Consider the following 27621-nt stretch of genomic DNA (forward strand, 5'->3'; position numbering starts at 1 on the left):
TCAATCTGCACATTTAGGATCCTTTACACTCACCAAAACAGTTAGTCAAAGTTATATGTTCAGTGGACCAACAAAGAGAGTGAAATATTTGCTACAAAATTGAATGGAATAAAGCTACTCAGAAAAACTTTATATAAATTTTGTGAAACAAAAATAACATGTTTTTATCCTCATGAAATTCCTAGTCACAGTCCTCTAAGACAAATTTAACTGATTTTACATTCTACCTGTGGAAAGTATTTGTAACATCCTTCACTAGCCAAAAATTTACCTACATTAACTTAGTTCAAGAATAAATGAGTATTAATTCATTTTAGTCAAACTCAATGCCTTCCAAAAACTGATTAGGCCTTGCACCTGCTCCCCCATCAATGTACACACTCCCAATAAGACAAAAACTGTAAAACTTCACTTTTTCTGAGTTAATGATAACAATGAGTACCAAAACCTTACTTTATATTGAGATTTAACTCACGTGATAAGAAGCATCCTTGTACAGCTTTGAATATAAAGATACTGGAGTGTGAGGTGCTGATGTATAGGGATAGGAGTTATGGGTGGGATATTGAGGAAATGAGTAAGTAGAAGTAAATGCCACTGGAAGACTCAAGGGGCTTGTTTGTCGTCTGTAAGATGCACTTCCTTCATTTGCAGTTCTAAAACAAATCAACATTCAAAAACAATAAGTAACTAAATGCAATAGATTATTATTGACAAATAAAGACAGCCAACACTTATTCTTGATATGGAAAAAGTGCTGATAACTCAGTACCATCAATGCTTGGAGCAAATTTTTACTAGTCTACAAAAAATGAAAGACACACATACAAGTGTAAGATTGGTTTTGAATTATGTTACTTCACAAGAAAGGCTCTCTTAAATATGTGTTTCCCACACAACATTCCAAAAAATACTAAAAGTGAAATTAGTCACAATAGAAACTGAGAATGGTACATTAATTATCAATAATAATTTATCATTCACATACGTGTGCATGTGTGTGTGTGTGAAAGAGAAATAAAAAGAGTGAATGAGTGTAATTCAGTTTACTTAACAACTCAGGTATTTAATCCTTAAAATACAAGAGGGAAGCAACTATGTACAATAGTTTACCATTTGAAGAACAGTTTTCTTTTTTTGTTTAATTTGTTTTGTTTTAAGTACAGTGACATAATGGACTACCCATACTGCACCAAACAGAGATATTAAAATTCAAATTTAATTAAGATTTGAGCTTCCCTACTGGAGGAATATACATGTTTTAAAAAAAACAAATAATGAAAGGCAATAATATATATTTAACTGTATACAAATTTAATAAGAAATAATGAAGGATGCTGTAAGAACCTTCCTTTGGTCACTAAGCATTCATAAAATCCTTGATCTTTTAAAGATATAAATACATCTATTTACTTGCATGATTTCCTTCAATACATTATTTCATCTAAGTAGATTGATACTAGAATTATATGTGTCTGAATTTAAGATTTATTTTTTAAGATTAGTATTTAGAAAATCATATTTGACCATAATAATAAAACATAAAAGTTTGAAAAACTAGTCAGAATATGGAAGATTTTTTTGTGTTTTTTTTTAATCAGCACAATAATCTATAGAGCAACAAACAAAAACTAAATGGGCAGCAACTGTAAAATTCAGAGTGAAACTCCAAAAGAAATTTTTGGTGGAATAACTTACAAAGGTAACTCAGATGGAAAAGATGATGTTTTGAGAGTTTAGCCTTTCATATACAGTTCCTCCCTTCCACAAGTTACTTTTTCAACTAATCCTCTAAGACTTTTTTCTCAAGTTGCTTCCCATTTCAACTTTGCTTACACATCACGAAGACTGCTTCATTTAAACAACAATAATCTGTAGGTTAGTTATGGTAGAAGAGCTTTTTCTTGCAATCAAACTGTTAACTCAATCATTTTCACTTGAGTCTTGAATGTAACAGATATGAAAATGTATTATCAACAGTTTCAACATCAAAGCAAAAATTACAAAACCTTTGTATTTATAGGTTAGTATAAACCTGACTATCACTGTCTGGTGAAACTTCATCTAGAGAAACTCTCAGTAAAATGTCTATTTAATGAAGCTTTGTATTAACCAGAATATCAAGACAAAACTCTTACTTCATATACCAAATTTCAAGACAATTCATTAAGAAATACCCAAGATATAACATCTCCAACTTTGATTTTCTTCTTTTTAATTCACACCAAAAGTATAGAATTTTATCTGATATAAAAAACATTTCAATTTTTTGGACTTTTTTTCAAATTTGATACACTGATAGATCTTTTTAACCTACAATTAAGAGTATCATTTGGTATAAATACAAGCCACATGTGTAAAGTTATTCACCAACAACCACTCAAATTTAAAAACTTTTGTGTGCATCTAAGCATAAAAAGTCATATGTGCTACTACTAGTATAAGAATTTTACTACAGCTTTATCTAAGCATAAAAGTTGATATTTTTAGTTTTTTGTTATTCATATGAAAGACAGCTGGTTTAGAGCAGCAAAACTATAAGGTAAATGTATGTGCAGATACATTAAAATTGGTTACGCTAAGCAAACCAGATTAACAGTTTATAGCTTAAGATTTCAAAATAATCATACAGGTGGATGGTTATTACCAATTATTTGTTGCTAACTTTTCAGCACAAATTTACTAAATTTTATGAAATTATCCCAATTAAAGAGCTTAGCATTACCTGTTATTATCTTAAGCAATTAATATAAACAATGATGTTTGATATGGCTATACTGAATGATGTTTGATATGGCTATAAACAATGATGTTTGATATGGCTATACTGAATGCACAAGAGTGATGACAAGCTGTTAATCTAAATTCCATGTCATTACTATAAAGGTAATCATTAAAAATGTTTTGTTTTGTTTTTGAAGAAAATCTGCCACCATATATTTCAAAGAATCTGATTGGTTCTGTAAAGTATAGGTCTGTTCCAAATAATAGGGTTGCAATCCTATAGCTATTATGGGTTACTATCAAATATGACTTTCTTACTTGCTGTGAGTTATAAGTATGTGTCAACACAAAATATTACAAAACCTAATCAAAAACACCTTAGGTGTGAAAGAGAGTGGTGTGGGAAAAAATTTGAACAAACATTGTGGTCTGGTTAACTAATGAATAAATATTTGTTGGAAAATTCTTATCAATGTTACAAGAGTAGCTACCAGTTTGATCTAAACTTTGATTTCATTCTTTTAAGTCAAACATTCAATCTTTTACTGGCCACAATTTTTTTTTATGCATAAAGTGATTTTGGTTAGAGTATTGTCTACAGAAACTTTAATGGAACTAAATATTAACCATAATGTTTCTTCCTATTGAAGCTTTAACAAGATTTAAAACAGTAATATTTAAATTTCTACCAAAATCAAGAATTCTGTTTCTTGAGCATTGTTCAATAAATACAGTCAAAGACATTTTCAGATACAAGTTTAGTCAGTCATCCATTTAACCTGACAAAATGGAAAAAAATCAATAATTCTGATGGCAATTTGTACCCACCCAATTTCAAGTTCAAAAATACTAAGAACTATATACTGTTAATAACTCACTATAACATAATCACTTCCTTCTTTTCTACTAGCTAATTCATCAATAGGGTTTTTAATTAAGATAATATTTTGTTAATAATCTGTGATGAAATTAACTTGCTTTATAATTTAAGTCACTTATAATTAAGTCATTTGCCAAATATCTGTTTACTACTTGGTCATTCTGTAGAACTTTATAGTCTGTAATACACCTAGAAATACTCATACATTTAATTTTACCAGCAAACTTTATGAAGTTACTAATCATACCATAATTTAATGGTTGTTTCATTTCAATTATGCTTTGGTTTTATAATTTATTGAATCATTTTGCTTTCAGTTTCACACAATATCATAGAATGCATTTTTTACTTCCATTTTCAGCCTTAATGGTACTGAAGATTGGTTTAAATTAAGCTCCAGTTTTAAGGTACAAATTAACAAAGTTTCTTTAAACCTAAGCATTCTCTCACAATCAGCTGAACTAATAATTGAAAACTGGTTGCTGCAAAAAGGAATATTAGATTTTCCCACATGTTCTTATATAGATGACAGCACATCTATATTTCACTAATTAATCTTTAATCATTAATTTGTGAGTATGTTCTCTTGATCAACCTTTTAATTTTATTTTTAGATAGTCTGTACACATAGCTATATATAGTAATACAAGGGTCACAAAACAATGTGGAAAATTTGGTACTAGATGAATGGAATTGTTGGCTGCCATGGAAAATCTATTAAGCACATCTTTAACAAAATAAAATGGAAACATTTCTTTTTAAAGAAGCATCTGATGTTCACAAGTTTTCTCAGAATAAGCTCTATAAGCTAGTTATTTTCCATGCTCTATGAATAGTAAGGTTAACTAAATTTTTCTTGAACTGCTTTGGAGCAAAACTCTTAAATGGTGAATATAATACTGGAAAAGTTTTCTTGTGAAAATTCAATCAGTAAACTTGAAAGAATATGCAGAATAACAACATTAGTATTAAAAAACAACAACTGTGAGCTACTTTGTTCTTTAGTGGCAAATTAAATATGGTATATTTGTTTATTCAGATAAAAAAATCAATTTTACTGGGACCTGTTCATTAAAAACAACAAATTGTCACCTACATATCTTATGTACAATATATGTATATAAGTGCTTCTGGTCAGGTTTTCATTCATATGTTTTTGCTTTTGCACATAAAAAAGAAAACAAATGGTCCAAGTAGGGAGTCAACTTTGAATCCATATATAGTTTGTTGACAAATAAGATTGTTTTGTGATGAATTCTAATATGTTTTAAAATCTTGGTTACTTAATTTTTTTTAGCATATTCAGTATTTTTAAAAGCTAAGTCACATGTTAACTGGTTTATATAGAGAGAGTTCAAAACCATCTTTAACTGTGCATTCATTGTAAAACTGTTCAATCAAAAAAAAACCTAAAAATTCAACTGGTTTGTGATTAAAAGTGCTGTTACTGAAAACTATTGGCCTGAAAAGGATATCTGCGTTTACAAAGTTTTGATGAACCATAATACATCATAGTGTAAACCTACAGGGTTTTACCATCAATGAAACATTTTTTTCTTACCTTTAACAAAACTTCTTGTAAATTTGCTTCTATTTGTTCTATCAGAACCTCTTTTAGTTTCATAAATTTAGTTGAATCTTTTAATATATCCAAAATTTAAGTAGTATAATCCTCTTTATGCTGGATTATAATGGCATTATATTAATGGGATTTATAATGACAATGTCTTCTTTATTCTTTAAAGTTTCTAAAGCTGCTGCTTTTCTCAATATACAGATATATATAGTGTAGTTGTTTTAATGATCATGAAACATTCTACACCAAAACCTGAAATCAAATACAAAGCTAAAGTTTACATTACATTACTGAATAAAGAGCTCATCTAAATTTATCAAGAATATTTCTAATGGTGTAAAATATATATACAAACCACACCTTTTGGGGCAAAATAGAGCATTGTAAACTCCTGACTAGAACCTTCTCCATGTCACCCAAATGATAATCAGAAGGATTATAAAGCACTTAATCAAATTCTTCAATAAAAGTTCATACATTAAACCAAAAATGTTTTTAATCTAGTTAACTCTGCAGGTTTAGTTAGGTTACTTAGTTTAAATAAGATCTCTTGACAGTTTTCTTCAATCAGATTACTGAAATGTATAAATTTTAGAAAAGCTATGTTGTCGTTTTAGGAAACATTCTTTTTCATAGTGGGATTATGGTGTGTTGTAATGTTGATATCACAGTCAGCACAATGTTCAGAAAACCTTTTTTACATTTCAAAAGGTTTTTGTCCTTTCATATTATTTTGTATAAAATCCAAAGCTTCAAAAATTATTAATGACATTATTAAGTTTACAATTAAAAGACCTGACACTCATTTAATTCCTGAACACCAGACATAATTCACTAGTCAGCTTGCCCATTTTCTAGCCAAGCCACTTTACACAATTTCCTAGAATAACTTGTCCCATGTCTCAAACCATATTTATTTTACAAACTTTTCTGTGGGCATTAAGGTTTCATCTATGCACAAACTTTATCAATATTATTTTGTATTGATATGACAAAAGGCTAATCAGTGTTTTATAAAATTACAAAAGTTGATTTCAAACATTAAACTTACTACATGAAAATCTTCCTTGCAAAACTCTGACAAAAACTGAAAATAATAAAATAATAACACCCTTCTTGCATCTTCAATGCAACTTTGTTTTTTACATATAATTTTTATAATCATTTTCTACTATTACTTTCCTACAATACTGCATAGGACATAATGGAATTAAACTTCTAAGGTTCAAAAAAGTTGTACACTTAAGGAGTTATAGAACAAGTTCTGTAACATGCTGTCACACTAATAGGAATAAAATAACAAGAAAACACAAGAAATACTTAAATGAAAGAAAATATTTTGAAATTTATTAGTTTGTAGATCCTGTATTGTACTTTCTACTATTAAAAATTCTCCTTCATTGAATGCAAACTAACTCATTTATAAGTAGAAAATGCAAGGAATGCTTGCAATTAAACATGTGCTATGTAATAAAAACTTACAAACTCTTTTTTTGTTACTCTCTATGTTTGTTTATGTTTACTTGGATTGAAAACACCATTAATTTGTTACTAAAATGTGAGACATCTGCTTCACTATCTAATTATGCCCTGTCAATATCATTACAGTAAATAAAAAAATACTGGTCCAAACATGGAGCCTCAATGCACTCCACAAATAACAAAATTCAGTTTCACTGGATTTTAGTAAAAACATTTTTTTTTATTTTTCTTTCTCTTATCCAATTACTCTACAATCCAAGTAACCAGTCTTTCCCTAACAAAGTGATTTTCTTAACTTGTCTTTTGTGTGATATTTTATTAAAAACTTTTTTAAATTTAAATTGATCAAGTCCAAACCCTTTCCACAATAAAATGTAAAGAGATAAGTAAAACAACATTTATCTTTAATGGATCCATTGTCACTCCCTTTTATACCATACTTCAAAGCATCTTTTATTATACTATAGTTTTTTTTTTCATGATAGAAGTAAGACTTCTGGTCTATAATTTCCAGAGCACCTTTTATATCTCCCATTTAAATCTTGGAGTAAAATTTGCAAATCTCCAATCTTCAGGTATCTTCCCATTACACTGTCTACTGACTTATCAAAAATTAAAGAGATGGGCTTGCACTTCTGTTCTTTAATTTCTTTTAAAACTCTGGGGCAAACTACATCTGCTTCTAGAGATTTATCTAATTTTAATTTCTCAAATTTTTTACTTATCACTGAGATCAATTCTAATATTTCTCAAAGAAGGTTGAAGGTCAAGAACAATACATAAAATAACAAAAGAAAACAATTAAAAGCTCAACCATTGCAGTCTTTAAAAAAAATCTTGCCTTCAGCAAACCTCCATTTCAAATTTTGTTTATCTGTAACCTACTTAAAAACATCCTTGCTGTTAATTTGTTTTATAATTATTAGCTGTTTCTGATAAGCCTTTTTCTATTTCCCAATCTATTTTTCTAATCAACTTCATAATATTCTATCGGACAGTTGAAATTTTTATTTCATCTTTATTTCAGAAACTTTTTTTTCCATTGATACTTGAGTTCATAGGAGGTCTGTTCAAAAAATACGCGGACTGTTTGACTTGCGCGGCTCCAGTTGGTTTCAGGGGAATCCGCTTGGTGTTGCTAGGTTCGCAGAGATCAGCTGATTACGATTGGAGATATCTTCATTTGTGTATTAGCTACGCGGTTTTAAGTTAAGTGCGATTTTTTCGTTTGGCGGATTTCAGAATGAATGACCTGAAGGAGCAACGACTTGCTGTGAAATTTTGTGTTAAACTTGGAAAATCTGCGACTGAAACTTTTGCTATGCTTAACACGGCTTACGGTGATGTTGCTATGAAGCGTACGGCATGTTTCAAGTGGCATGAACGTTTTAAGGATGGTAGACAGTCCATTGAAGATGATGAGCGTCCTGGACGTCCTTCCACGTCAACTGACGACCCACACGTCGACAAAATCAACACCCTGGTGCGGGCAAATCGACGTCTGACTGTCAGGGAGCTTACTGAAGAGTGTAGAATATCAGTTGGATCTTGTTACGAGATTTTGACCGAAAAATTGAAGATGCACCGCGTTGCTGCGAAATTCAGCCCTCAGAACACGTGAGGTTTTGGCCAAACACTCGATCACTGTTCTTCCCCACCCCCCCCTACTCACCTGACCTTGCTCCTTGCGATTTTTTCTTGTTCCCCAAACTCAAAAGACCCTTGAAAGGAAGAAGATTTGAGACGATTCCCGAGATTAAGGCAAATGCGACGAAGGAGCTGGAGGACATTACAAAAGAAGCGTACCAGGACTGTTTCAACAAGTGGAAACACTGTTAGGATAAGTGTGTGCGTTGGGGAGGAGAGTACTTTGAAGGGGTCCCAGACCTGTAACTTCTAAATAAAGTACATTTTGTTTTATGACGTCAGTCCGCGTATTTTTTGAACAGCCCTAGTACAATTCCGATCACACTACGGAGCACTTCACTTAGAAAAAAATATGCATCAGTATCTTTATTAACAACAATTTATAATTTCTCATTAAAATCATCTGTCTGCTCAAGTGGCCTATAACGACTGCTAATTAAAAACCTTCTACCCTTGAAACCCTTGGTTGTAACTCATTTATTCAACTTCTTAATTATAATTTTTTTTTCTTCAGTATCAACATACTACAGTTCATTTCTTAAATAGTCACTCCAAACTCTCTCCTAAACACCTTGTCACTCTTTAATAAGTTATAACACGGAAGTTCAAAAACACATAATTAAAAGAAGGCTGTCATTCAGTCCATGTGTGTATGCGTGCTAGCTCACACGGAAACCCAATATTCCTATATAGTGGTGCTTTTACGTTTAGACGAACGCAAAAGTAAACGACATTCATAACATAAATTTTAAAGTCAGTTACTTAAGTAACATAAACAAACACGAAAGCAAATACACCAATTTAATTACTTCCCTTTCCATGACTTAAGGATAACGCAATACCATTACTTATATCTCAATACAAATTCCAACAGGTGTCTAAAAATCGACTAATTCACCTAAAGTGTAAATCGCTTCACACTATGCGCGTGTTTACTTGTTAAACAATCTGAGGCAATCGACGTTAATACTCACTACCATTTCATTCATTTTGGATGCTCTGTACGTAAAACATTGCGCGAAAGATAATAATTACAGGTTTCATATAATATACAAATGCTATTTACAGACAACGGTATTTTTACGTCTATACAAGTTTAAACATACGCCGTACGCGAAGCAAGAACTTCCTCTTATCCTGCAATTAACCATATTTCTCATAATATTACTATTAGTCATTGCCAAAATTTCACTCATCATCGATATTTTACAGCAAACGCATCGCACGAAAGAAAATAATTACATGTCAGATGATATATAAATGCAATTTACATACAAGAAATGTACAAAAAAACATGATCGTTAATTCTTAAAACGTCTTTACAACACACTTTTAAAAATTCATTATAACTTATGCTTCCAACAAGGCACTCAAAAAATCGACAAATAGCCTAAAGTTTAAATACACGTCGTACGAGAAGAATGAGTTTACCTACTAGGAGAATAAAATATTACACCATTGTCGTTATTAGTAATAGTGTTAATACTTAAAGATAGAGTAAGAAAAAATAAGAGCTATGCCGTTATGAAAAGAAAATGAAAAAATAAATGAAATAACGACAAACAAATGTGGTTTGTTTTACACTTCTTGTACGAACTCCTAATGAAGATACGTTATAAAACAGTGAATTTTTAAAATTATTGTACCAAGAAGTGTAAAACCACTTCTGCAAATTAATTGAAACAAGACGGAAAATTACGATTTTTTCAATTTTTTGCGTTTCATTTCTGTGAATCCAAAAATTACAAATTAATACATGATATGACTGCCTTTATTTTTCAGAAGATCATTAATCCGCTTTGGCATCGAATCCACGAGTTGACTGCAATCTTTACTAATTTTTGGATCGCGGTACCACACCTCAATTATGGCCTCAATTAGCTTATCTTTCGTAGTACAGTCTTTTCCCCGGAGTCTTTCTTTACAAATCGCCCAAAGATTTTCAACAGGACTTAAGTCCGGAGAGTTTCCAGGCCAGTCCAGCACCTTTATTCGCGTTGTAGTCATAAAATTCTTCACAAGTTTTGACGTGTGGCACGGAGCCAGATCTTGCTGAAAAATACCAGATCCATCTGGAAATCCTTTTCAATTCTGGAACGACTCTTGTCTCCAAAACTTCGATGTACTGTGATCCTTCTACGACATGTAAGCCTCCGATGCCATAGTAGCTAAAAAAGCCCCAAAACATCTTCTTCAAGGGATGTTTTACGAACTGATTGATGTGAGATTCTCGAAGTTTCTCACCTGGAGATCTGCGAACATGCAAACTTCTTTGACCCTGTACAAAGAAATTAGTCTCGTCACTGAATAACACCTTCCTGCATTGTTCTTGAGTCCAGTTCTTGTATTTCAGACCCCATTTATACCGATTTTTCTTCATTGAGTTGGTAAGAAGTTGTTTTTTGACTGGTCTCCTTACCCTTCTAACGCAATTTCGAATGACGTAATATTCCTCAAAATTTCGTCATATATCCTAAAAATAGATCGACCGTACTGCAAAACACAGATAATGACGCTGTCTGTGTGAAAAAATGACTATTAAAGGAAGTCAGCGGGTCCAGCGAGCCTACATCGGCCGCCATGCTGAAAATATTATAAAATGACCATTTGTTTCAATTAATTTGCACAAGGGTGTAAGTACTATGACTATTCATAAAAACAAAGTATTTATAATTTAAAAAATGTTTTGTACAGGTACACATTTCGTTTATAGTAATTTTATGTTTTTACACTTCTATACTTTAAATATAAAAAAACAACTCCACATTCTACTTAATAGATTTTTGCTTCATTCATGACCAACTACATAAATACAATGACAGTGTAATTGAAAGGATTTATCTACTTAAAATATATATGTAAAATATTCCACTTAATAATGCCGTATATGTGATAAGGGTCTTTGGGCCTCAGCTCATATGATATAGAACACAACACAACACGCTTGTACAGGGGAGGTTGAAGATTCAATCCTGTCTATATCCTTTTCTTTCTGCTAAGCAATTTTTCAATAGTCAAATAATTTTAGTACATATACGAGAATCGCGGGTTTATCCCCTAGTAATTCCTATTCCCACATCAAAGTCTTCCATTCAGTTAGAGCCCTGAAATCTTCCATTTTGGTTCTAATACTTCTAACATTAAAATAATAACAAATGAGCTTAGTCTTGAACGTCAAAGCTTATTTTCAAATCATACACCTATCTTTAAAACTGTTATTTAACACTATTTTCTAAATATAGTTTCTATCTCCTCATTGCTTTAGCTAATTATTATCAATTTCTCAAGATTCCTAACTACTGTGCAAGTTTTAGTTTAAACTTTCTTCAGTGAATACCTTCACATCGTACTCCCTAGCCTGTTTGAGAGGAGCCCAACATTTATATTCATCCTTACCCTATATACTTTCCTTCAGGTCCAACCAACCCAACGGTTTTTCTAAGTTTGTCCTGGATAGTCTATCAAGCCTTGGATCCTGCTAAGTAATTCATCTAGCCCAAGGGAGATCTCTCAAAAGGGCCACATATCTATTCAAATCACTAAAATTTGAAAATGTTCATGTTAATTAAGAAGCTCTTTTTATTTGCAATTTATCATTCGCTCCTAAATAAGCAACAAAACTAAATGTCCCATGATACCATGGTACAAAATGTTCTATAATGCCCTGTACTTCAATACCTGATAGGCAAGTTGTATTCATGTTCTTCCTATGTTTCCCACTGCAAATAGCAAAATGTATACTTAAACAGACTTTCACTTGTTAAGTAATACAATTTATCTCTGACGAGACTCAAACTCATTATGTTATGTATTACGATTTGAAATAGCCGGAAATTTTAATTTAGAAGATAATTGAATGTCGGTATGTATCAAATTTATGATATTTGCCAACAAGATTGATTCACAGTTTTCTTTCTAACAAATATTTTTAATATAGAAACAACAACACAATTTATATCATAATAACGGTTATTACAAATAAACGATTTATATATAAATGTTTTACAAACTTGCAAACAATATTGAGGCTTCTATTTTATCTGTAACTGAATATTTTATCGACGGTTCACAATGAGCGAATTAATTTCAAGTTGATATTGGTACAGTTCACTTATCAGGTAAGCTCTCTCTCGCTTCTCACACTTGCGTCTTTTACAGACGAAAATTTGCAGTGTTCTTTCAGAAATACACTAATGACCGCAGTTAATTCACTGAAATTAAACAGTTTGTAATATTCAAAATTTATAAACGTTCCTAGTCAAGTATCTGTACTATCCCGAGTAATAAGAGTTAATCACAATTACGGGTACCGAGGTTTATAGTATATTAACTTTAGCAAACCAATAATAAAGATCTCTCTGCCCTCGCGTCGATTATAAATGTTAAGGCGAGATTCTAGAAATTTCAGATGATAAAAATATAAAGCATATATTGATTGTTGTTTCTTACACTGGAAAATGTTCTATAAATTTAGAGAATAGGCAAAAATTTACATGCATATCTAAGTAGATATTTAGATCTTTTTTACAACAGTATTGTTACCTTCTGTGGGACATACACTCAAGGCAAGGTACCATGACCTCTGTGAGGTTGTTTGGAAAATCTATGATAAAGACTAATACCATGTAACCAGGACGGAATCTACGCTCTTCAGCCTTGCGGTCATAAGAGTTTTTCATTCTATCTTGGGATGACTTCAAATTTTCTCGAGCCAGTTCACAAGAACCTAACAGTCTGGATCGAAACTTGGGAATGTAATCCAGTAAGTGCATTTCTTTCATGTCATCTTCCAACCATTGTTATTTCAACAACTTAAAAGGGCTATGCACTGAATAACCAAACACTAACTCAAAGGGCTAAGCCCTAATAACTCCTGAACTCATTCACAAACAGCAAATAATAATAAGGATTGGGATGGAGTTAATTTATTGTCATCGAGATATTAAGTCAGCATCATAATTTTCAGTGTAAAATGTAATCTCTCAAGAGCACCTTGTGATTTAGGATGGTACGTACTAGATTTAATCTGTTGGACTGTGCTGGTAAACAACCCAGACACAAAACATGATCCCTGATCAAACTAAATTTTTTGGGGCAAGCCAACAAAGGCAAAGAAATTAAGAAAGCAATATTCTCGTATAAATACTAACGTTTGAAGTTAATTCACTAAAGTTAAATGGTTTGTAATGTTCAACATCTATAAACGTTTCTGGTCAAGCAGTTAATATAAAGCTGTTTATAAACGTCAAAGCGAGGTTCTAGAAATTTCAGTTGGCGGTAATGTAAGACATACACTGTTGATTCTTACTCACAAAAATCTTCTACAAATTTCGAAAATAGATGGGAATTTCGCAACACATATTTAACACCATAAGTTATATGCATTTCTAAATATATATTTAACTAAAACAAACATCGATCTCGAAATACATGATAATAAATCCGTTACACACTACATTAAGTTCTTGATCATCTTGCCACTTATTACCAGCAACAAGAGGTTCAGATCCATTAGATACTTGTACTTGAATGCGAATTAAGTGTATTTGTAAAAAAAAAAAAAATATCTTGTGCACTGAACAACTGTAATTCTCACACCTCTCCAAAAGCAACCTTTATTCTAACTATTCATTTCCTATCTTGCATCCTTAATTTCTGCTTCTAATCTGCCATTTATTCATCTTTCATAACCAATTTTCTTATAGTAGTGTTGGATAAGTCCCTCAAGCCACGGAAGCAATGCTCTGTTGCTAAAAGTAAAACCAACAGAATTTTAAGGTGTACTTATAACAAACGTTATTACAAGACAAAAAACAATTACCCTAAAATAAAGTAAATAAAACTCAAGTTTTATTTGCACGCAGTCTAAAACTTCTGTTAAACGTTCTATACAAATCTACATGCTAAGCTCTAGTTAAGAGAGTTATTTTTCTTGGAAGGTATTTGACTTTTGAAATTGTTTGTAAGCAGTAGTGGATGCTTTAAAGGAGTTTAAGTGGGATATCGTAAATTTATTGGAAAGTAAAGGGTAAGTTTAAATTTTTAAATTTTACCAAGTTTGGGTTTTCCAGGACAACCTTGAAGCACGAAACGGTTTCACACTATCCGCATATTATATTATGTAATGTCGCAACCCTAGTCAAGATGCACCTACAATAATAAAATCCGCAAATGCCCAATTCTGGCAAACGTAACTAAAATACCTAAACAATAACAATTCTAAACTTTAATAATACCCAAAATAAAATTTCAAGAAATCATTATAATCTACAAATATTTCTAACGTCTTTCTATCAAAGTTCAATAATATTAGTTTGAGTCCTAAAAATATCATTAAAAAATATCACGTATATGATTCACTATTAAATTTGACCTTCGGTTGTAGTTGAAACACTATTTAAAAAAAAAAAAAACCTGTTCATAACATCTTCATGATGCTTTCAAAACGCTTAGAAACAGTTTAAAATAATTTTGTTTAATATCAATTAATGAATCCCAAGTGCTTTCAGGAATGTGATTTTACAGTAAGTAAGTGTCTGATTTGTTGGCCATACATTAAAACATTAGACAGTGCAAAATTAACTTTGTTTTTGTTTTAATACATTACTTTAAACAAATATATACATTACACAATATCACAGTTGTATCTAAAATTCGAAATAATTTTCTCTTGTTAAACGTGCACACAGGCTGGATCAAATTACTTTCGAATCCAACTGACAAGATGAATTATTACTGTCTATTCTTTTATCACTTAAGTTACTCCGTGGATTATCATAGTTGTATCCATAACTTCAAGTAATTGTCTTCCTTTCGTCAAAGTTTACACAGACGGGTTCAATTACTTTAGACCCCCCCCCCCCAGTGACACAGCGGTATGTTTGCGGAAACTGGGTTTCGATACCTGTGGTGGGCAGAGCACAAATAGCTCAATTCGTAGCTTTGTGCTTAATTCTAAACAAACAAATAAATTACTTTAGAATACCATTTGAAAAGAGAAATTACTCTCTTTAGATCTGTTAAACTGTGAAATTCACATTGAATATTACCAGTTACAGCTAAAACAACAATCACGCAGTTTAACTTTACTTTCACTAACTTAACATTTTCTTCTTAACTTACGATCGCTTGTTCCACCCAGGGCCAAGAACTTTCTACAAACTACGAGAAGCTATGATGTATAATAATATTTAATACAACGAGAAGAATACAGAAGGTTCGCGTAATGTGACGTCAAATTACAACTGAATTATACACACACAATATACAACTGTTACCAAGTTGTGTAATGAAATTTGTCATAATTATTTTAACACTTATTGTGAAAACTAAATAATCATTGAATATTAGATCACTAAACCAACTATTTAACAACTCACACTAAACAATCGTGTATATTCAACAGAATGGATTAATTCTTCATTTCACTGCTAATGATGGTACAGAAAACATTAAAAAACATTAAGTGTACATACTTAGTCAAATTATATTTCAATTCATACTAAAAATATTCTAACTCCACAACTGAACTTTTTTCTGTTAGTAATTTACTCCCTATCTTTTCTTTTTGCCAACAACTAACAACAGTATAATTTTAAATTAAAAACGCCAATAATTTAATTTTTCTATAATTCAAGACTGATTCTGATATTTATTCATTTAACACTTAAAATCTTTCTCCAACACATACGAATGTCAGTTTAATATCAAATTACCAATGTTCTTATGTTCATAATATATCATTGAAGTTAACTTTTCACTTAAATATTAAACTAACACGTTAACTGTATTACTGAGGTTGGTCTCTATTCAGATTTTAAACCATAATAAAACGTATTCAAATAAACATTACTGTTTTGTTTATGATTATTTTCATGTAAAGCAGACTGATGAGTTAAAGAAGCACCGATTGTAATAACTTACTGTTATATACACAGCAAATAGCTATAAACAAAAAAATATTAGGCACCTCACTAACATCAACAAGTGCATAGTACTTCAGCTGCCCTGGTTTTTCGAGATCAATCACGACATTGCAGTTGCTTCCTTCCTACGTCATTCCCCGTTGCTTGGAAACAACATTATGCCATACCGGATGACGCTCGCAAAAATAAATTACCAATTCTTTACCCTGATAAAGTGAGAGAAACGTGTAAAATTTTAATATATATACGTACATATGGTATATTACTTCGTACATGAAGCTTCCTTTTTTCTTTTTTTTTTGATATAGATACTGAAGCTTGTTGGATTTTTTGAAACAATAACCAACGAAAGGAGAAGTGCATGAACGCTATCGCTTGTCAGAATCATTTATTGCTTTTTTCTTGTTAGGAAAGTTGAAATAGTACATTCTATAATGTTTTAACCGAAACATTAAATACTATAAATATAATACCTAAAGCCATAAGACAAACTGTCATATAAAGGCAGAGCGTCACACAAGAAAATAATATGGCGGGAACTTAGTAGACAAAGACGAGTATTTTCTAATTCATTAGAGAAGTATTAATGGCAAGCATGATAAAATACGAATTACGCGGGGAATTATTTCGTATCACGGTTAGATTTCGTATTGGTCAGTAAAAAAAAAAAAAAGTATAACTTCTTATCATCTCGAAACCGAATAGTTATAACAAACTCCGTGGTGTATGTGTGTGAAAAAAGAGCGAACATAACTCGTATACAGGGTAGTTACGTTACCTTGAAAGAAGTAGGCCAAGTCAAGTGTCAGACGAGAAGATATTTGTATGATTTCTCAACAAAGAACCTTAATGTGCGCCATAGTGCCCTAGTCAAGGACGAACAAAAAAAACACGTGTGTTGACTATAAATTCAGGAGACCGAACACCGGTTGTATCGCAAACTAATCTTAAAGCCCGTATTTTCCTCAAGTCTAGTTTCTCGCCAGAAACTTCTGATCACAGTTGAATGTTGCCTTAACCTTTTTAAAATAGTAGTTAATTATATGACATAAATTGCGGGGAATTTTTAGGTCAGATTACTAATTTGTAATATCCCTACAAGATTAATCATTTTATACAAGTAAATAAAGATGGTGGAAACTTTCCGCTTTAAAACCAAAGTACTTTATTCAGTTATAAATCACGTAATCAAGTAAATGAATTCATGTAACAAACAATTTGTTTTATTTAAAATAATAAGATGGAAGCTTCAGGATAAGAGAAGGATTTACGATTACAATGAATCATACTGAAACCCTTCGGAGTATCCAAGTTTCTAGTGTGAGTTATTTTAACAGTCAAGATAAATCATGAAAGTGCATAGACACTTATCAGTAACTGTTTTGTTTGTTTGCCATGCGTAAAGCCAAAAAATGTGCTGTGCTATGCCTACCACGGGTATCGAAACCCAGTTTTTAGCTATACAAGCCTTCAGACGTAATGCTGAGCTACTAGGGCCATCAGTAGTTGACAAATTAGCTTCCTCTAATCGTATTTCACATCCAACTATAATCCTAGACTGCCGGTTTTATATATATATAAACAGTGGCGACCAGAAAATATTAGAGAAGTACTTGTGTCATCTAGCTTTGAAGCTCCTCGAAAGTGCCATTGAAACACAAACAAGAGTAATAAAAATTACGAAAAGAAGTTCAATGGTTGCTAAACATGTTTACTTTTCCCTTCATATAAAAAATTAAAAAGCGCATAATTAATATTTAAAGCACGAATCGTACAAACGCCGTAGAAACTAAGCCGTTATCGTTTTTCAACTTTTATATGCACTAGAAGGGGAAGGAATAATTAATAGACTATAGTAATCTTACTTATGTGCTAAATATCTAAAAAACTTAAACCAAAACTAACTCGCTTCTTGCAATTCTGCTTAAACATAATTCAAGCATGAAAACCAGTGTTTATCTGATACTGTTAAGAGCTATTCCTAAAGGCCAGTGTTTTATCATTTGTACGTCTTACAGATGACATTATCTTACCGGATTTAATTTAGAGTTAATCAAATGGCTCCTTACCTAAACTGGACCTGGACACAAAAAAACGGCCAGGATATCTTTAAACGTAATTCACTTAATGCATAAATCCTGGGCACATGTCATGAAAAAGTTTTATTTTAGTAATCATTTTACCTTTAAATACACAAGCGATACAAGTCCGCTATTAAGAATAACACACAACCATAACAGTTAACGCGTTTCAACATTTCATTTATTTGGTGGCATATCACAAAGCCATTAATTTAGTCCATTTTCAATTACATGCTATAGTCATCCACCATAGAACGACTAGTGTATTCATATGTTTATGGAAAACAAGAGATATGTTGGTTCATCTGAGCTGTCCCATCCTCTAAGCCAAACTAAAATAATTAAATAAAAGAAAAGTAAAACCAGCCCTTAGTTTAAAAGATGGCTTGGTAGGTATATGAATGTTAAGTCAAATTTACTGCCTCCACAAGATCCAAAGGTAATCAATTCCATAGGCCAGCCTCCCTATTTAAAAAATAAAATTGTCTTAGCTGAAGAGAGTTTCTACTTTGCCTAAATCTTCATCTGTGTTCCCAAGTTCTATAACTAGCTTTTAAGTATGAAAAATGTAAATACATCAACATTATCAATTACTTTTATAATCTTAAATACTTTAATCAAATCCCCTCCAAACTCGTATTTAAAAAAAAAGAAAATTTTAAGGATCTTCATCTCTCCTCATATGACAACCTGTCCATCCCAAGAACCATTTTCATAATCCTCCCTTGACTCTTTCCAATAATTCAATGTCTTTCCTAAGGTAAGGAGCTCAAGACTGAATACAGTATTCCAAATGTGACTTAATCAGTAATCTATACAATGAAGTTATATCCTCTTTAGACTTGTATTCAATATTTTTGTAAATACAACTTAAAATCCTATTTGCTCCACCACAAGCAACAACATCATGCTGCTTGGATGGCTTAAAACTCTGATCAACCATTACATCAAGTTTCTTTTCTTTCATGACAATGTAGAGGTTATTCCCATCCAAATTATACTTATCATTCAATTATGTTTACCCACATGCAATATGTTGCATTTATTATAATTTAAACTCTCTCATTTATTTGCAACTCACTAAATTATGTAAATTCTCTTCACAGCAAGCAACACTCAAGACCTTCTTGATATAATCAGCAAACTTAAATAATTTATTGGCCACTCCTTCATCTATGTCATCAATGTATGTAAAAAAAATCAATGGTTGCAAGACTGAGCCCTGAAGTACTCCACTAGCTGAATTTATTCAGTCTGACTGAACACCATTTATAAGAACCTTCTGCTTTCTTCCATTAAGCCACTCTTCTACCCAGTTAGTTAACATATCCTACACGTTTATCTTTACAAGTCTTTAATGTGGTGCTTTGTCATATGCTTTCTGAAAATTCAGATACACCAAATCTACACCCTTACCCTCATTTATATATGCAATAGCATTATCAAAGCATGTCAAAAAATTTGTAAGGCAAGATTTCCCCTTAGTGAAACCATGTTGACTATTCCATAAAGTATCTTTCATCAGACTTTCCAAAACTTTTCTCACAACCGATGTAAAACTAATAGGCCTATAATTATTGGGACAACTTCCATTACCTCTTTTGAAAATAGGAGTGACGAAAGCTAATTTTCAATTTGTTGGTACTTGTCCAATATTCAAAGACTTGCAAAAATTGTTGCAAGCAACTCATATATCTAATCCTTGACTTGCTTAAAACCATCAAAGAAATATTATCTGGCCCAGAAGCTTCATCGTTTTTTAAACTTCCCAATTTTATTTTAACAAGCTTAGAATTTATGCAGTTGACTTGTTCAACTTTGTTTTCATCTATCAAATGTTCAAGATGAGGAATACTGCTTAAGTCTTCAGTAGTAAAAACAGAAGAAAAAGCAGAATTTAATAACCTAGTTATTTAATAATCATCAGATACTAACCTTCCTTTGTCACCACTCAAGGGTCCTTTTCCCATCCTAGTATTTTGTTTACCCCTAAAGTACTTTAAAAACTCTTACTGTTATTTTTTATGTTTTCAGCCAATTTTTTATACATATTTTTGGATGTCATAATTTCATGAACTCTTTCTTGATAGTCTATAATATTATACAATGTTCTAGATCTTTACAGTACCAGTCAATTTACTTTCCTTAAATTTGTGATTATTTTCTTTATTTTTTTATCTTATACTCTTTGTGAGCCAACCTGGTTGTTTTACTTGCAACTACCCTTTTCTTTCTGTAAGGAATATATTTGTTTTGAATACTGAAATTTTTTCTTTACAAATTTTCTACATTTCCTCAGTCTTCAAATAACTCGGCAAACTCAATTCACAACATGTAATTCTTGTTGTATCCTTTCTAAATCTGGAATCAAAACATCATTATTCCTGATTTCCATATGCGACAAAACATCAAACCTAATACTGTAACTACAGTATACGATAAATAACTTCTAGTTATGAAGAACTGAGACAAATGATACAATTACAGTTATGTTATCGTAACACAGTAGGTGGTACGATATGAACCCACTTAATTAAAAATCAAACAAAAGTAAAAAGTACAACGCAGTTTTGGTTAAACATGCTATTAACTGGAAAGTTCTTATTGGAACTATATTTAAGCCTGTGTATAAAATGAATGGTAAAATTCAAGCATTGTTTTGAAAGTAAATTTCATTTGTTTGTAGTTAAACACGAAGCTTGACAATGAGCTATCTGTGTTCTGTCCTCCACGGGTATCGAAACCCAGTTTCTAGCGTTGTAACTCCGCAGACACATCGCTGTGCCACTGAGGGTAGGGTATTTTAATAGTAAGAATAAAAATGATCATATTATACACTGGCGCATACGACATAGATCCCACTGGATGTGAACGGTAATAAAAAAAATTGGTAAAATGACGGTTAAAAAACTTTAAGACATATAATTAAAAAATAAAATATTATTAATACTCATTGTGATTCTGAAATAATATCCTAGTAACAATAATTGGAAACCGAAAGATACTAATATTTTATACGTATTATTGCATGTACGTAGAACCTACTTGAGTAGGTAGCTCGCTCTGATCGGAAATTAACATTTATTACATAAGGCAACATAAAGTAACCACCTTATCTATCGTTTCAAAATAATTTTTCTAGGAAATTTTGTAATATATTACGTTCAATATTTCAATAAGACGAGTACTTTTTAATAAATAAAACAAACTAGAAGTATGAACTTACGATATTTTGATGAATGATTTTAATATTACGGTACATGAAACCGTAAAGGATACATTAAAAACTGTTTGAGTTTGAAATTTCAAAAAAAGCTACTTGAGGGATATTTACTCTAACCTTTCTTAATTTATCAGTGATAAACTAGAGAGAAGGCAGCTAGTTAACATCACCCACTGCCAACTCTTAAGCTACTTTTTGCGAATGAAAAGTGAGACTGATCATAAGTTTGATCACTTGTCAATCTAATATAGTCGTTAACAATGGTGTATTGTACATTAACTGGAAACATTCTGTGTGGGGTGGAGCACATGTCCTATGTGTTAGGAATTCATATACATATATATTATTGCAGTGTATATGTATCTACTTCGCAAAATAATGAAATAACATTACTGTCGTATTGAAGAAGTAAAGATTTTTACCAACTTTGAATGTTTTTAACCAGATTATAATAAAAATATGTCCAGCGTAATTACAAAGGCGCATGCCAAGTGGCAGATTATTAACTTTTAATAATGTTGTACATTAAATAGGATACGATGTACGACGCACCGGATATTGAATGCATTACACCATGCGGTTATTCACCCAAAATAGCTCACTGGTCTGTTGTAGCGATGTCACTTAGCAGTAAACAATGTACCGGCGCGAATCAATATTTAAAAAACACTGTGCCATCGAAACCCCGCAGTTTCTCATAAAACCCATATTCACTGAATAAGCATAACCAGAACAGAAAAAAGCTAGCCTGAACATACAACCTAAGTAAACAGGTACAGTGTACTCATTTTGAAAGAAAAAAAGTCGATTACTTCAAACTCTTCAGTTTTCTTGTCTTACAGGTTTTTAATTGTTCTTCCAAGTGTATGCAAACACCTGTGGTTTGAAAGATACGTTTAAAAATATTAAAATTTGGTAATTTTTCTCTTCATCAAAACGTCAATTTTAATGAAGAAAAGTTCAGATTTAAATATGTTCTTTGATTTGTTACCAGTTAAAGCTTCTTATACACATTTTATATAAAACCATTATTTGAATATTACTGCAATACTGATTATTACCTACAAACATATTTTACGTCGTAACTAAACACTTTTCACCAACAGTAAGAACAAATTATAGTTTGCATATCATGGGTATAATCCAACTGTCAAAGACCTATTAAAGCTACTCAAATCCCAATTATATAGCCCTGCGATGGTTTTATTCTATTGAAATGTTTCTACGTTCTGCATTAATCTGAAAATGATGTCCATTTTCCTCCATCACATCCATGTTTTCACAAAACGTCATATTTACTTTTACATAAGTGTGTGTCTGTTTCTTATGGCAAAGCTACATCGGACTATCTGCCGAGTTCATCGAGGGGAATCGAACCCCTTATTTTCGCGTTGTAAATCCGTAGACTTACCGCTGTACCATATAGCTTTGCATGAAATTCAAAATCAAATTCTTGTACATTTTTTCGTGGAAAAAATCGCAATTAATAAATCAACAAATCAGAGTAATGTTCATAAGCCATCAGTATTGAAGAGTAAACAAGACAGAATGCACAACAGCCGCGATACTTGAAATATACTCTTCAAAACAAGAACGCAAAAGGGATATTTTTGTTATTTTATAGAGAAATATATGTAATAACGTTACAAGCTTAGAGTATGTGATGTTACACGAGTTAAGGCACTGATTGTCAGACCAAAATGACAATAAAAGTTGTGCACTTTGAAAACGGAGGAAAACATCGAATTTTTCACCAAAACGCATGCGTGTCCAATAATTTGTTTGAGAGATCTGCATGTTCTGCAAGTGCAACATGTGCAAAATCCCTATAAAAGTAACGGGTTCTCGGTTTCCATAGCTCAGTGTTAAGCCACCGACACGCAATACAGTTACGCCAAGACTGACTGAAGCACAACACAACAACGCCATTGGTCGCTTGGAAGCAGGCGAATCTCGATCAGATGTTGCCAGAGCTGTAAATGTCCAGTCCACCCAAGCACCATCACAAGGCTATGGAATCGTCACCAACAACATGGATCAACTCGTGACCGGCCACGATCTGGCAGACCTCGTGTGACCACGCCCGCACAAGATCACAACATCCGGTTACGTCACCTTCGGGATAGGACCACCACTGCGACGTATACTGCCTCAACCATACCAGGGCTGCGTAGGATTTCCGATCAGACCGTACGCAACCGTCTACGAGATGCAGGAATCCGACCTCAACGTCCAGTCAGAGGCGTCATCCTCACCCAGCAATATCGTCAAGCACGGCTGCAGTGGACTCGGGCACATCGGGTATGGCCTTATCGACGATGGAGGCATGTTTGGTTCAGCGATGAATCACGTTTTATGCTTCGTAGGCAGGATGGAAGGACCCGTATTTACCGTCGCCGAGGTGAACGTTTTGCAGCAAACTGTGTGCAGGATGTTGACAGATTTGGTGGTGGCAGCGTCATGATGTGGGCTGCCATCGCCTACAATGCCAGAACAGACCTTTTGCACATTCGAGGGAATCTTACGGCTCAACGATACGTCGACGAGATTCTTAGGCCCCTTGTGCAACCCATCATGGTAAACGTCAACGACGTTTTTCAACATGACAACGCCCGTCCTCACACAGCCCGACTCACCACTGTCTTCTTGAGACACCACAACATCAACGTTCTTCCCTGGCCCTCCAGATCGCCAGATTTAAACCCCATCGAACATCTTTGGGACGAGTTGGACCCGACGTCTGCGACAACGACAACCTCAACCGCAGACTCTACCTCAGCTTGCAGCAGCTTTGCAGGCTGAGTGGACAGCCATTCCACAGGATGTGATTCGTCATCTCATCGCTTCCAGGGGCAGGAGATGCCAAGCAGTTATTGATGCTCACGGGGGCATACTCGTTATTGACGTTGAGTGACGTTAAACTTTACCTAGTGAGCGTGGACTTCGCCTTTGCAGACTTTGGATGTTCAGCAGTGAATGTGCAAAGTTTCACACATGTCATACAGAACTACCCGGAATAAACTTGTTAACAATTTGTCTCATATTTTGCCTTTTGCGTTTCTTTTTTTGTAGAGTATATTTTAGGCAGGATTAGATTAAATTAATCTCCAAGACTTTGTTGTTGCTTTTTCCTTGTTATTAGTCATAGTTTTCTGTGCCAGCAATAGCAAGCGATTCAATTTTCTTGAAATTCGTTAATGCATGTAACGGATTTAATATTATTTTAATATCTATGTTTATTCCAGTTAAATGTATAGTTAATAATTCATGTAACGTATATTGTTAAATGTATATTGCCCAAGTCCCGTATGTTCTCTAAATTTGTAGAAACTTCTAGAGTGTAAGAATCAGTGCTGTACGATGCATACAAGATACTTGTGATTGCCAGTATTGTTGCAAATTAAACTTTCTATAACCTCGCCTAAACGTTTTATAAACCGACGAGCAAAGAAACAGAGATAGAATATTGTTGGTCAGCTGCAGCCAGTATACTATAATCCTTGGAAGCTATAATTGTAATTAACGCTTATTAATCAGAAAAAATTACAGAATTTGACCAGGAACGTTTATAGGTTTCAAAAATTACAAACCACCCAATTTCAATGAATTAACTTTGGACGAGAACATTAGATACTGTCGTCGATGAAACACGTACGTGTGTTTCAAACCATCAAGAGAAGTGTGCCTGTATATCAAAGAATTAATTTGCTCTCCGTGAACGACGATAACTATTTTGTTAATAATAAATAGTTAACATTTCTACGAGGACATTAAATATCTTCGTAGGTAAAAATTAAGCTTATAAGCGGTGTGATGCCAGCCAAAAAGGCAGCTAGCTATTAAAGCGATGTGAAACAATATTAACTCATGATTAATTTACTCGTCGTGAACTTGAACCGTCGGTACAATATTCAGTTCTAGACCAGATAGAAGACTCTATATAATTTGCAAGTTTGTAAAAATCTTGTATATAAACCAATCTTTTGTAATAACCATTATTATAACTTGTATTGTTGTTTGTATATTAAAATATTTTTGTGTTAAGAAAAAAAATTGTTGTTAGCATAAATCATAAATTTAATACATACCGACTATTAACTGACTTATAAATTAAAAAATAAAATTTCCGGCTATAATTTTCATTAACGTCTATTAATCGATAAACTACAGAATTTGACCAGTAGATTTTGAACATTATTCACCCTTCAACTTCAGCGAATTGCTTCGGATGTTATTATTTCTGAGAGGACAGAAAATTAACTTGTAAGGGCGTGAAGCTACCAAGAACGACGTCGGTAGGGTAGGCCAACCGAACTAGCTAATTTAAGTAAAGCATGTGCTAATATTAATTCGGAATTAATTTGCTCGTCGTGGACCTAGATCGTCGATAAAATATTTAGTTCTAAACCAAATATAAGAATCAATACTGTTTGTTGGTTTGTAAGACTGGTTTACATAAACAGTCATTTGTAATAACTATTAGTAATAACCGTTATTTTAAATTGTATTGTTTGTATGTAAATATGTGTGTGTTAAAAAAGGAAATTGTGTATATCAATTTTGTTGGTAAATAACATAAATTTAATACATAAACATTTAATTAACTACTAAATTCAAATTTCCGGCTACATGAAATTGAAATACGTTAACGTATGTAATGCAATAAATCGGAAACTCGTTCGAAATAAATGGTAATACAGTGTTTCTCCGATAATGAGACCTACCCATAAAATAAGACCTAGTGTGATTTTTGGGGATAGTTTTAATATAAGCCCTACCCTTAAAATAAGCCCTAGTTAAGAGTGGCAGGAAGAGGAAAGAAATAAATATAAAAATTTATTAATTAGTTTAATAGTTAGTTAATTAGTTTGTTTAAGTATTAATCAGTTAGTTTAATAGTTTAATAATAGTTTATTTTAAATGGTTAGTTTAATAGTTTTACTTTGTAACTTCATTTTTTTAATATATCAAAATAAGACATCCCCCGAAAATAAGCCCTAGTGTCATATTTTGGAGTGAAAATTAATATAAGCCCTGTCTTATTTTCGGAGAAACACGGTACGTAAGAAGTTAAAAGATTAACAAGAAAAATGAACTAAAAAAAGCATATTGTTAAAATATCTGTTGACGATGATTTGTTTTTGAGGAAGGAATTAGGAGAATACTCTAGTGTCTCCACAAGCTAACCAGAGTTGAGTGATAAAAATAATATCCAAGTAAAACTCAAACAAATCGAGCTTGAACAAGTCCGCATCGAAGCGGAAAGAGAAAGTAAACGTCTCGCAGCCGATAAAGAAATGGAATTCAGACTCATCTCTGATTGACAAAGGCAAAATGATAACTTTGAACTCAATTGATATATTAAATTAACACCATTTAATGAAAATGAAGTTGATAAATATTTCCAAAAGTTCGAGAAAGTTCCCCAAACCAGTGAATGGCTCACCAAAAAATGGTCATTATTATTACAGAGTATTTTTAACTGGTAAAACACAATAATCTTATGCTGCTCTCTCTAGAAGATTGCACCAATTATGATAATGTTAAAGCAGCTATCCTCAAATCATACGAGTCAGTACTGGAGGCTAATCACCAAAAAGTTTCGAGGCTATCGCAAGCGAGATAATAAAATTTATATCAAGTTCGCCCACAAAAGAGTTTATTTTGATTTATGGTCGAATTCTATGCATATAGGCAACGCTTTCGACGAATTAAGACAATTATGTCTAACTGATGTATTTAAATGCCGTGACAACCTAAAAACTTACTTGGATGTAAAGAAAGTGGAAACACTAGAAGCAGCAGCTACTCTTTCCGGTGATTTCAATTTAACACGTAAACTCACTTTTCTAAAAAGAAATTCCTACCATTTGTACAAAAATTTCTCTCTCTTCACTCCAATAAAGTTCAGGGTTCTTTTAAAAAATCCAACTTCTCCAGTTCAAATTCTTATTACATAAATGATAAAGTTTCATCAAAATCATCAAGGCCTGTTTGCCATTTTTGTACAAAATTACCTGGTCGTGTTATGTCTGATTGTTGTAATTTAAAAAAGAAAGAGAGGCAACAACCAGTGCGTTCGT

At 32.4% G+C, this 27621-nt stretch overlaps 1 protein-coding gene across 5 annotated transcripts in view; it reads right to left on the minus strand.

Moving 5' to 3' along the window:
• LOC143244584 (uncharacterized) overlaps window positions 1-27621 on the minus strand; it is a 107141-nt gene that overhangs the window by 59645 nt on the left and 19875 nt on the right. For 3 of the 5 annotated variants that reach the window (XM_076489543.1, XM_076489546.1, XM_076489542.1), the window contains exon 2: window positions 476-656. In XM_076489543.1, coding sequence (XP_076345658.1) covers window positions 476-656 — 181 coding nt within the window. Of the gene's footprint in view, window positions 1-475; window positions 657-16278; window positions 16399-27621 lie in introns of those variants that run through there. The other 2 variants (XM_076489545.1, XM_076489544.1) reach the window with 2 other exon arrangements.

Source organism: Tachypleus tridentatus, chromosome 2 (assembly GCF_004210375.1).
Source record: "Tachypleus tridentatus isolate NWPU-2018 chromosome 2, ASM421037v1, whole genome shotgun sequence".
In the NCBI taxonomy this organism is placed as follows: domain Eukaryota; kingdom Metazoa; phylum Arthropoda; class Merostomata; order Xiphosura; family Limulidae; genus Tachypleus; species Tachypleus tridentatus.